Here is a 12,673-nt window from a genome sequence, read left to right as displayed (position 1 = left end):
TCTGTCTCCAACTCTCCCCGCTCCAGCCCTGATTCTCAATCCTTGATTCTACTCCCGATTCTCCCCTCTCCATCTGCAACTCTCCCATCTCCTCCCTCGATTCTCCCCTCTCCGTCTCCGACTCTCCCGTCTCCTCCCTCGATTCTCCCCTCTCCGTCTCCGACTCTCCCGTCTCCTCCCTCGATTCTCCCCTCTCCGGCTCCGACTCGCCCGTCTCCTCCCTCGATTCTCCCCTCTCCGTCTCCAACTCTCCCGTCTCCGTCTCCTCCCTCGATTCTCCCCTCTCTGTCTGCGACTCTCCCGTCTCCTCCCTCGATTCTCCCCTCTCCATCCCCAACTCTCCCATCTCCTCCCTCGATTCTCCCCTCTCCATCTCCGACTCTCCCCTCTCCGGCCCTGAGTCTCAATCCTTGATTCTCCTCCCGATTCTCCCCTCTCCATCCTTGATTCTCCTCCCGATTCTCCCCTCTCCATCCCTGATTCTCAACCCTTGATTCTCTCCCGATTCTCCCTTCTCCGGCCCCGATTCTCCCCTCTCCATCCCTGATCGAGCCCGCTGTTGGGTCGGGACCGTCTCTCTATGTTGCCAACTTGTCCTTCCCAAGTGCTTAGTCCAGTGCTCTGCACGCAGGAAGCGCTCAATGAATACAATTGGATGAATCAATCCTTGATTCTACTCCCGATCTCCCCTCTCCATCCCTGATTCTCAATCCTTGATTCTCCTCCCGATTCTCCCCTCTCCATCCCTGATTCTCACCCCTTGATTCTGCTCCCGATTCTCCCCTCTCCGGCCCCGATTCTCCCCTCTCCATCCCTGATCGAGCCCGCTGTTGGGTCGGGACCGTCTCTCTATGTTGCCAACGTGGACTTCCCAAGCGCTTAGTCCAGTGCTCTGCACACAGTAAGCACTCATTAAATACAGTTGGATGAATGAATGATTCTCAATCCTTGATTCTACTCCCGACTCTCCCCTCTCCGGCCCCGATTCTCCCCTCTCCATCCCCGATTCTCACCCCTTGATTCTACTCCCGATTCTCCCTTCTCCGGCCCCGATTCTCCCCTCTCCGGCCCTGATTCTCCTCCCCCATCTCCACCCTCGATTCTCCCCTCTCCAGCTCCGACTTTCCCCTCAGAGACTCTCCCTTCTCCGGTCCTGATCCTCCCCCATCTCCACCTTCGATTCTCTGCCTGATTCTCTCCTCTCCATCTCTGACTCTCCCCTCTCCGTCCCTGATTCGCAACCCTTGATTCTACTCCCGATTCTCCCCTCTCCAGCCCCGATTCTCCCCTCTCCATCCCTGATTCTCAACCCTGGATTCTATTCCCGATTCTCCCCTCTCCGGCCCCGATTCTCCCCTCTCCATCCCTGATTCTCAACCCTGGATTCTATTCCCGATTCTTCCCTCTCCATCCCCGTTTCTCCCCTCTCCGGCCCCGATTCTCCCCCCGTCTCCACCCTAGATTCTCCGCCTGATTCTCTCCTCTCCGTCCCTGATTCTCAACCCTTGATTCTACTCCCGACTCTCCCCTCTCCGGCCCCGACTCTCCCCTCTCCATCCCTGATTCTCAGCCCTCGATTCTACTCCCGATTCTTCCTTCTCCGGCCCCGATTCTCCCCTCTCCGGCCCTGATTCTCCCCACCCCCCGCCTCCACCCTCGATTCTCCCCTCTCCATCTCCGGCTTTCCCCTCAGAGACTCTCCCTTCTCCGGTCCTGAGTCTCCCCCATCTCCGCCTTCGATTCTCCGCCTGATTCCCTCCTCTCCGTCCCCGATTCTCAACCTTTGATTCTACTCCCGATTCTCTCCTCTCCGGCCCCGATTTTCCCCTCTCCGGTCCCGATTCTCCCCTCTCCGTCCCCGATTCTCCCCTCTCCATCCCTGATTCTCAACCTTTGATTCTACTCCCGATTCTTCCTTCTCCGGCCCCGATTCTCCCCTCTCCGTCCCTGATTCTCAACCTTTGACTCTACTCCCGATTCTCCCTTCTCTGCCCCCATTCTCCCTTTTCTGGCCCCGATTCTCCCCTCTCCGTCTCTCCCCTCAGAGACTCCCCCTTCTCCGGTCCTGATCCTCCTCCGTCTCCACCTTCGATTCTCCATCTGATTCTCTCCTCTCCATCTCTGACTCTCCTCTCTCCGTCCCTGATTCTCGACCTTTGATTCTACTCCCGATTCTCTCCTCTCTGGCCCCGACTCTCCCCTCTCCGGCCCTGATTCTCAACCTTTGATTCTACTCCCGATTCTCCCCCCCCACCCCCGGTCTCCTCCCTCGATTCTCCCCTCTCCGTCTCCGACTCTCCCCCAGTCTCCACCTTCTATTCTCCGCCTGATTCTCTCCTCTCCATCTCCGACTCTCCGTCCCTGATTCTCAACCCTTGATTCCAGCCCTGATTCTCCCCTCTCCGGCCCCGATTCTCCCCTCTCCGGTCCCGATTCTCCCCTATTCTCTGCCTGATTCTCTCCTCTCCATCTCCGACTCTCCGTCCCTGATTCTCAACCCTTGCTTCTAGCCCCGATTCTCCCCTCTCCGGCCCCGATTCTCCCCTCTGCGGTCCCGATTCTCCCCCGTCTCCACCTTCGATTCTCCGCCTGATTCTCTCCTCTCCATCTCTGACTCTCCCCTCTCCGTCCCTGACTCTCCACCCCCGATTCTACTCCCGATTCTGCCCCCTCCTCCGGTCCCGATTCTCCCCTCTCCGGCTCCGCTTTTCCCCTCTCCGGCCCCGATTCTCCCCTCTCCCGCCCCGATTCTCCCTACTCCTGCCCTGATTCTCCCTACTCCTGCCCCGATTCTCTCCTCTCTGGCCCCGATTCTCCCCTCTCCGGCCCCGATTCTCCCCTCTCCGGCCCCGATTCTCCCCTCTCTGGCCCTGACCCTCTCTGCGGCCCTGATTCTCCCCGACCTTCACCCTTGATTCCCCCCCCCCCCAAATCTCTCCTCTGTCCGATCCTCCCCCTCTGGGCCTCTCCCTTCTCCGATCTCGATACCCCATCTCCACCCTTCTGAATTCTCCCCTCCCTCTGTCCCTTTCCCTCCCCCTCCTCCGGCCCCCCCGTCCGGCCCGCCATCCGTGCCCCCCGGCCCTCCGGGCCCAGTTACCTGGAGCTGGTGGGCCACGAGGGGCATCTCGAGGTCCTGGGCGGGCGGGGGGCCGGGGCGCGGGGGCCGGCGGGGCTGGGGCTGCTGCTGCTGCTGCTGCTGCTGCTGCTGCTGGCGGTGGCGGCGGCGGCGGGGGGTCCGGGGGTCCGGGCCGGGGGCCTTCCGCCGGCCGCGGCAGAGGCAGACGAGGAGGGACAGGGCGGCCACCAACAGGGGCACCGTCACGCTGGGGACCAGGATGTACACCGGGCCTAGGCCGACCGCCGAGCTCAGCCCTGGAGGACCGCACGGAGGAGGAGGAGGAGGAGGAGGGAGAGAGGGTGGGGTGTGTGTTAATAACGATGACAATGGGAAGAATTGCGGGGTTTCGTTGAGTGCTCATTATGTGGCGGGCACTGTGCTGAGCGCTGGTATGGAGAAGAAGAAGAAGAAGTGCGGTGTTTGTGGAGCGCCTCTGATGGACCAGGCCCTGGAGTAAGTGGTGGCGGAGGGGGGGAGGAGGAAGAAAGAAGAAAGGAGGAGGAGGAGGGAGGAAGAGGAAGAAACAAAAAGGAGGAGGAGGAAGAAGAAAGGGAAGAAGAGAGGAGGAGGAAGGAGAAATGAAGAAGAGGAAAAAGAAGAGAGGAGGAAGGAGGGAGAGGAAGAGACAAGAAAGGAGGAGGAGGAAGAAGAGAAAGAAGAAGGGGGAGAAGGAGAGAGGAGGAGGAAGAGGCAGAAAGACGAGGAAACAAGAAAGGAGGAGGAGGAGGAGGAAGGAAAGGGAAGAAGAAGTAGAAGAGGAAAAAGAAGAGAGGAGGAGGGAGGATGGAAGAGGAAGAAACAAGAAAGGAGGAGGGCGAAGAAGAAGAAAGGAGGAGGAGACGGAGGAGGGAGGAAGAGGAAGAAACAAAAAGGAGGAGGAGGAAGAAGAAAGGGAAGAAGAAATGAAGAAGAAGAAGAGGAAAAAGAAGAGAGGAGGAAGGAGGGAGAGGAAGAGACAAGAAAGGAGGAGGAGGAAGAAGAGAAAGAAGAAGGGGGAGAAGGAGAGAGGAGGAGGAAGAGGCAGAAAGACGAGGAAACAAGAAAGGAGGAGGAGGAGGAGGAAGGAAAGGGAAGAAGAAGTAGAAGAGGAAAAAGAAGAGAGGAGGAGGGAGGATGGAAGAGGAAGAGACAAGAAAGGAGGAGGAGGAAGAGGAGGAAGAAGAGAAGGGAAGAAGAAATAGAAGAAGAGGAAAAAGAAGAAAGGAGGAGGAGGAGGAGGAAGAAAGACAAACAAGAGAGGAGGAGGAGGAGGAGGAGGAAGAAGAAAAAGAAGAGAGAAGAAGAAAGGAGGAGGAGGAAAGGGAGGAGGAGGGGGAAGAAGAAAGGAGGAGGAGGAGGAGGAGGAAGAGGGAGGAAGAGGAAGAAACAAAAAGGAGGAGGAGGAGGAAGAGGAAGGGAAGAAGAAGAGGGAAGAAGAGAGGAGGAGGAAGAAGAAATGGAGGAAGAAGAAGAGGAAAAAGAAGAGAGGAGGAGGAAGAAGAAGGGAAGAAGAAGAGGGAAGAAAGGAGGAGGAAGAAGAAGAAGAGGAAAAGAAGAGAGGAGGAAGGAGGGAGAGGAAGAAACAAGAAAGGAGGAGGAGGAGGAAGAAGAAAAGGGAAGAAGAAAAAGAAGAAGGGGGAAGAAGAAGAGAAGAGGAGGAAGAGGCAGAAAGACGAGGAAACAAGAAAGGAGGAGGAGGAGGAAGGAAAGGGAAGAAGAAATGAAGAAAAATAGGAAAAAGAAGAAAGGAGGGAGGAGGAAGAGGAAGAAAGATGAAACAAGAGAGGAGGAGGAGGAGGAAGAAGAAGAAAGGGAAGAAGAAAAAGAAGAGAGAAGAAAGAAGAAAGGAGGAGGAGAAAAACAAAAAGAAGAAGGGGAAGAAGAAAAAGACCAAAGAAGAAGAGACGGAGAAAGAAGAGGAGAAGAAAAAGAATAAGAGGGGGAGAGGGGAGGTTGAGGCCGGGGGGCACTCAGTACAGTGCCCCGCTCACGGTGCTCCTCTGCGGGGACATCGGGGGGTCATGGGGGGGGGGGGGGGCGCAGGGGACGCCTTGGGGTGCTCAGTACAGCACCAAGCAAGCAGCCAGAACTATGTTCCGCCGCACAGGAGGCGCCCAGCACAGTGCCCTGCACCCCGGTTTGGGGGGGTAAAGGGTGGGGGTGGGCCTTAAGCTCCCGTCTGGACTGTGGGCTCCGTGCGGGCAGGGAATCTGTTTATTGTTCTCGTAATAATGATGACGATGGTATTTGTTAAGCGCCTACTACGTGCCAAGCACTGTTCTAAGCGCTGGGGTGGGATCCAAGGCGATGGGGTTGCCCCCCCCGGGGGGCTCCCGGTCTTCATCCCCATTTGACAGATGAGGCAACTGAGGCCCAGAGAAGTGAAGCGACTTGTCCAGAGTCCCCCAGTCCGACAAGTGGCTGAGGCGGGACTAGAACCCAGGACCTCGGACTCCCAAGCCCGGCCCCCCTGCTTCGCCCCGGTGCTTAGTCCAGTGCTCCGCACACTCTGAGCGCTCACTACGTGCGGCCGAATGGGTGAATGAATGAAGCGCTCAGTAAACGCTGTTGAGTGAATGAATGAATAGGTGCTCAGGAAATCAGGTTGAATGAGTGAATGAATACTCGCTCAGTAAATAGGGGTGAATGAATGAATAAGCACTCAGTGAACACTATTGAGTGAATGAATGAATAAGTGCTCAGGAAATACGATTGCCGTCGTGTACTTTCCCAAGCGCCCAGTCCGGTGTTCCGCTCCCGGCGGTGCTCAAAGGATACGATTGGGAAAAATGAATGACTGTATAAGTGCTCACGAAATATGATTGATTGAATGCATGCGTGAATGAATGAATGAGCACTCCGTAAATACCATCGCCATCAATCGTATTTATCGAGCGCTTGCTATGTGCAGAGCACTGAATGAGTGAATGAATGAATAAGTGCTCAGTAAATGCGGTTGAATGGGTGGATGAATGAAGAAGCACTCAGTAAACGCTATTGAGTGAATGAACGATTAAGTGCTCAGGAAATACGGTTGAATGAGTGAATGAATACTCGCTCAGTAAATATGGGTGAATGAATGAATAAGCACTCAGTAAACACTATTGAGTGAATGAACGAATAAGTGCTCAGGAAATACGATTGAATGAGTGAATGAATACTCGCTCAGTAAATATGGGTGAATGAATGAATAAGCACTCAGTAAAGACTATTGAGTGAATGAGTGAATAAGTGCTCAGGAAATACGATTGAATGAGTGAATGAATACTCGTTCAGTAAATATGGGTGAATGAATGAATAAGCACTCAGTAAACACTATTGAGTGAATGAATGAATAAGTGCTCAGGAAATATGATTGAATGAGTGAATGAATACTCGCTCAGTATATACGGTTGAATGGGTGAATGAATAAGTGCTCAGGAAATACGACTGAATGAGTGAATGAATGAATAAGTGCTCAGGAAATACGGTTGAGTGGGGGAATGAATGAATAAGCACTCAGTAAACACTATTGAGTGAATGAGTGAATAAGTGCTCAGGAAATACTACTGAGTGAGTGAATGAATACTCGTTCAGTAAATATGGGTGAATGAATAAGCACTCAGTAAACACTATTGAGTGAATGAAGGAATAAGTGCTCAGGAAATACGATTGAATGAGTGAATGAATACTCGCTCAGTATATACGGTTGAATGGGTGAATGAATAAGTGCTCAGGAAATACGACTGAATGAGTGAATGAATGAATAAGTGCTCAGGAAATACGGTTGAGTGGGGGAATGAATGAATAAGCACTTAGTAAACACTATTGAGTGAATGAGTGAATAAGTGCTCAGGAAATACGACTCAGTGAGTGAATGAATACTCGTTCAGTAAATATGGGTGAATGAATGAATAAACACTCAGTAAACACTATTGAGTGAATGAACGAATAAGTGCTCAGGAAATACGATTGAATGAGTGAATGAATACTCGCTCAGTATATACGGTTGAATGGGTGAATGAATAAGTGCTCAGGAAATACGACTGAATGAGTGAATGAATGAATAAGTGCTCAGGAAATACGGTTGAGTGGGGGAATGAATGAATAAGCACTCAGTAAACACTATTGAGTGAATACGTGCTCAGGAAATACGATTGAATGAGTGAATGAATATGCGTTCAGTAAATATGGGTGAATGAATGAATAAGCACTCAGTAAGTACTATTGAGTGAATGGATGAATAAGTGCGCAGGAGATACGATTGAATGAGTGAATGAATACTCGCTCAGTAAATATGGGTGAATGAATGAATGAGCACTCAGTAAACACTATTGAGTGAATGAACGAAAAAGTGCTCAGGAAATACGATTGAATGAGTGAATGAATACTCGCTCGGTATATACGGTTGAATGGGTGAATGAATGAATAAGTGCTCAGGAAATACGACTGAATGAGTGAATGAATGAATAAGTGCTCAGGAAATACGGTTGAGTGGGGGAATGAATGAAGAAGCACTCAGTAAACACTATTGAGTGAATAGGTGCTCAGGAAATACGATTGAATGAGTGAATGGATACTCGTTCAGTAAATATGGGTGAATGAATGAATAAGCACTCAGTAAATACTATTGAGTGAATGGATGAATAAGTGCTCAGGAAATACGATTGAATGAGTGAATGAATACTCGCTCAGTAAATATGGTTGAATGGGTGAATGAATAAGTGCTCAGGAAATACGGCTGAGTGAATGAATGAATAAGTGCTCAGGAAATACGGTTGAGTGGGGGAATGAATGAATAAGCACTCAGTAAACACTATTGAGTGAATGAATGAATAAGTGCTCAGGAAATACGATTGAATGAGTGAATGAATACGCATTCAGTAAATATGGGTGAATGAATGAATAAGCACTCAGTAAACAGTGAATGAATGAATATGTGCTCAGGAAATACGAATGAATGAATGAATGAATACCCGCTCAGTAAAACTGGTTGAATGGGTGAATGAATGAATAAGCACTCAGTAAACACTATTGAGTGAATGAACGAATAAGTGCTCAGGAAATACGATTGAATGAGTGAATGAATATTCGCTCAGTATATACGGTTGAATGGGTGAATGAATGAATGAGCACTCAGTAAACACTATTGAGTGAATGAGTGAATAGGTGCTCAGGAAATACGATTGAATGAGTGAATGAATACTCAGTATATACGGTTGAATGGGTGAATGAATGAATAAGTGCTCAGGAAATACGACTGAATGAGTGAATAAATGAATAAGTGCTCAGTAAATACGGTTGAGTGGGGGAATGGATGAATAAGCACTCAGTAAACACTATTGAGTGAATGAGTGAATAGGTGCTCAGGAAATACGATTGAATGAGTGAATGAATACATGTTTAGTAAATATGGGTGAATGAATGAATAAGCACTCAGTAAATACTATTGAGTGAATGAATGAATAAGTGCTCAGGAAATACGATTGAATGAGTGAATGAATACTCGCTCAGTAAATACGGTTGAATGGGTGAATGAATGAATGAGAAGTCAGTAAACACTATTGAGTGAATAAGTGCTCAGGAAACATGACTGAATGAGTGAATGAATACTAGCTCAGTAAACACGGTTGAATGGGTGAATGAATGAATTAGCACTCAGTAAAGACTATTGAGTGAATGAGTGAATAAGTGCTCAGGAAATACAACTGAATGAGTGAATGAATACTCGCTCAGTAAATATGGTTAAAGGGGTGAATGAATGAATCAGCACTCAGTAAACACTATTGAGTGAATGAACGAATAAGTGCTCAGGAAATACGATTGAATGAGTGAATGAATACTCACTCAGTATATACGGTTGATTGGATGAATGAATGAATGAGCACTCAGTAAACACGATTGAGTGAATGAGTGAATAAGTGCTCAGGAAATACGACTGAATGACTGAATGAATACTAGCTCAGTAAATATGGTTGAATGGGTGAATGAATGAATGAGCACCCCATAAACACTATTGAGTGAATGAATGAATAAGTGCTCAGGAAATACGATTGAATGAGTGAATGAATACTTGCTCAGTAAATCCGGTTGAATGGGTGAATGAATGAATGAGCACTCAGTAAACACTACTGAGTGAATGAATGAATAAGTGCTCAGGAAATACAATTGAATGAGTGAATGAATACTTGCTCAGTAAATACTATTAGGGGAAGCAGCGTGGCTCAGTGAAAAGAGCCCGGGCTTGGGAGTCCGAGGTCCTGGGTTCAAATCCCGCCTCTGCCACTTAGCTGTGTGACTTTGGGCAAGTCACTTCACTTCTCTGGGCCTCAGTTCCCTCATCTGTCAAATGGGGATGAAGACCGTGAGCCCCCCGTGGGGCAACCTCATCACCTTGTATCCCCCCCAAGTGCTTAGAGCAGTGCTTGGCACATAGGAAGCGCTTAACAAATACCATCATTAGTATTATTATTGAGTGAGTGAATGAACGAATGAATGAATAAGTGCTCAGTAACAACTGTTGAGTGAATGAATGAGTGAATGAACAAAGGAGTGAGTGATTGAATGAACGAGTGAATGAGTGAGTGAATGGAGTGAATGATTGAGTGAGTGAATGAGTGAGTGAATGAATGAGTGAATGAATGAATAAGCACTCAGTAACTACTATTGAGTGAATGAATGAATGAATGAATGAATGAATGAATGAATGGCCAGTGGTGACTGGCAAGGAGGGAATGTGAGAGCCGGTGAGCAACTCTGGCGCCCCCCGGTGGCGGCGGCAGCGAGGAGCGGGGTGAGGTGAGGTGAGGCGGGCGCCCCCTGGTGGTGGCGGTGAGGTGAGCGCCCCCTGGCGGCGAGGTGAGGGTGGGGTGAGGCAGGCGCCCCCCGGTGGTGAAGTGAGGGTAGGGTGAGGCGGGAGCCCCCTGGCGGAGGCGGTGAGGTGAGCGCCCCCTGGCGGTGAGGTGAGGGTGGGGTGGGACGGGCGCCCCCTGGCGGCGAGGCGAAGTGAGCGCCCCCCAGTGGTGAAGTGAGGGCAGGGGGAGGCGGGAGCCCCCTGGTGGTGGCGGTAAGGGGAGGTGAGCACCCCCTGGTGGTGAGGGGAGGTGAGGGTGGGGGTAGGGTGAGGTGAGCGCCCCTTGGCTGTGGGGATGGCGGGCGCCCCCTGGTGGTGAGGTTTGAGGGTAGGGTGAGGCGGGAGCTCCTTGGTGGTGAGGTGAAGTGAGCGCCCCCCGGTGGTGAGGTGAGGCGGGTGCCCTCAGGCAGTGAGATTAAGTGAGCGCCCCCCAGTGGTGAAGTGAAGATAGGGTGAGGCGGGCGCCCCCCGGCAGTGAGATGAAGTGAGCGCCCCCCCCCGGTGGTGAAGTGAGGGTAGGGTGAGGCGGGAGCCCCCTGGCGGAGACGGTGAGGTGAGCGCCCCCTGGCGGTGAGGCCGAGGGATGGGGTGAGGCGGGCGCCCCCTGCAGGGGAAGTGAGGTGAGTGCCCCCTGGCAGTGAGGTGACGAGGCAGGCGCCCCCTGGTGGTGGGTGTGGTGGGCGCCCCCCCCCCGTGGTGAGGTGAGGTGGAGCTGGGGGGGGGACGGTGAGGTGAAGTGAGCGCCCCCGGGTGGTGAGGTGAGGGTAGGGTGAGGCAGGGGGCCCCTGGCGGAGGTGGTGAGGTGAGCGCCCCCTGGCGGTGAGGTGAGGGTGGGGTGTGTCGGGCGCCCCCTGGCGGCCAGGTGAAGTGAGCACCCCCTGGTGGTGAGGTGTGGGTGGGGTGTGCCGGGCGCCCTCAGGCGGTGAGGTGAAGTGAGCGCCCCCTGGTGGTGAGGTGTGGGTTGGGTGTGCTGGGCGCCCCCTGGTGGTGAGGCAAAGTGAGCGCCCCCTGGTGGTGAGGTGTGGGTGGGATGTGCCGGGCGCCCTCAGGCGGTGAGGTGAAGTGAGCGCCCCCTGCTGGTGAGGTGTGGGTTGGGTGTGCCGGGCGCCCCCTGGTGGTGAGGCAAAGTGAGTGCCCCCTGGTGGTGAGGTGTGGGTGGGGTGTGCCGGGCGCCCCCTGGCGGTGAGGTGAAGTGAGCGCCCCCTGGTGGTGAGGTGTGGGTTGGGTGTGCTGGGCACCCCCTGGTGGTGAGGCAAAGTGAGTGCCCCCTGGTGGTGAGGTGTGGGTGGGGTGTGCTGGGTGCCCTCAGGCGGTGAGGTGAAGTGAGCGCCCCCTGGTGGTGAGGTGTGGGTTGGGTGTGCTGGGCGCCCCCTGGTGGTGAGGCAAAGTGAGCGCCCCCTGGTGGTGAGGTGTGGGTGGGGTGTGCCGGGCGCCCCCTGGCGGTGAGGTGAAGTGAGCGCCCCCTGCTGGTGAGGTGAGGGTAGGGTGAGGCGGGAGACCCCCGGTGGTGGGGGTGAGGTGAGCGCCCCCTGGTGGTGAGGTGTGGGTGGGGTGGGACAGGTGCCCCCTGGTGGTGAGGTGTGGGTAGGGTGAGGCGGGAGCCCCCCGGCGGTGGGGGTGAGGTGAGCGCCCCCTGGCGGTGGAGGTGAAGCGGGCGCCTCCCCGGCTGTGGCCATGAGGTGGCGCTGGGGTGAGGCCGGCGCCCCCTAGCGGTGGGGGTGAGGTGAGCGCCCCCTGGTGGCGAGGTGAATTTGAGGGTGAGGCGAGGTGAGCGGCCCCCTGGCAGTGAGGGGAGGGGAGGGTGAGGCGGGCGCCCCCTGGCGGTCAGGCGGGCGCCCCCTGGCGGTGGGGGTGAGGCGGGCGCCCCCCAGCGGCGGCGTTGTCGAGGACTCACGTGTGGGCAGCGGGGGCGGGGGGACGCCGAGGCGGACGCAGCGCTGGGCGTCGGGGGTCCCCGGCGGCGGGAGGTCGCGGCAGCGCGGCAGCTCCAGGCGCATGAGCAGCAGCGGGTTGGACCGGGCGATGCCGAACTCCTGCCGGCAGAGGTCGCTCTCCAGCGCCTCGCACTCGTCCCGGCAGAGCGGGCGCGGCCGCGCGGGCGCCGCGGGGGCCTCGGGGCCCTCGGGCCGCGCAGGCGCCGTGGGGCCCTCGGGCCGGGCCCCGCCCCCCGGCTCGCACAGCGGGAAGACGAAGTGGCAGAAGGACGGGATGGCGAAGCGCGAGCACTCGTCCGACAGCTGCGTCGACGTGCCGATCATCGTCAGCGCCGCTGGGGGGCGCGCCGCCCGGGGCGGGGAGGAGTGAGGGAGGGGGCGGGGCCAGCGGGGAAGGGGGCGGGGCCAATCAGAGCGACGGGTTCCGTGGAAGGGGCGGGGCCAATGAAGGGGCGGGGCCAATCAAAGCGACGGGTTCCATGGAAGGGGGCAGGGGCGAGCGAGGGTGGGCGGGGCCGAGAGATAGGGGCGGGGCCAATGAAAGGGACGGATTCCATGGAGGGGGCGGGGCCGAGCGGGAGCGGGTCCAATGAAAGGGATGGATTCCATGGAAGGGGCGGGGTCAGGGCAGTGTGCGTGTGGGGCCAAACACAGGGGCGGGTTCGATGGAAAAGGGCGGGGCCGAGCGAGAGTGGGCGGGGCCAATCAAAGGGGCGGGGCCAATGAAAGGGACGGATTCCACGGAGGGGCGGGGCCGAGATAAAGGGGCGGGGTCAGGGGAGAGGGGCGGGGGCAATGAAAGGAGCG

The 12,673-nt window shown here is 54.8% G+C and overlaps 1 protein-coding gene across 1 annotated transcript in view; it reads right to left on the bottom strand.

The window, feature by feature from the left end:
- The window catches only part of LOC119922940 (proline-rich protein 36-like), a 61,915-nt gene that overhangs the window by 2,168 nt on the left and 47,074 nt on the right, over positions 1–12,673 (bottom strand). Inside the window, exons 7-9 of the mRNA XM_038742559.1 lie at positions 11,827–12,201; positions 3,232–3,375; positions 3,101–3,136 (exon numbers count right to left, since the gene is read on the bottom strand). Of these exons, the coding sequence (XP_038598487.1) occupies positions 3,101–3,136; positions 3,232–3,375; positions 11,827–12,201 (555 nt within the window). The remainder of the gene's footprint in view (positions 1–3,100; positions 3,137–3,231; positions 3,376–11,826; positions 12,202–12,673) is intronic.

The sequence above is a fragment of the Tachyglossus aculeatus genome, unplaced genomic scaffold, assembly GCF_015852505.1.
Source record: "Tachyglossus aculeatus isolate mTacAcu1 unplaced genomic scaffold, mTacAcu1.pri scaffold_131_arrow_ctg1, whole genome shotgun sequence".
NCBI lineage: Eukaryota > Metazoa > Chordata > Mammalia > Monotremata > Tachyglossidae > Tachyglossus > Tachyglossus aculeatus.
This window is presented reverse-complemented; position numbering and strand designations above follow the sequence as displayed.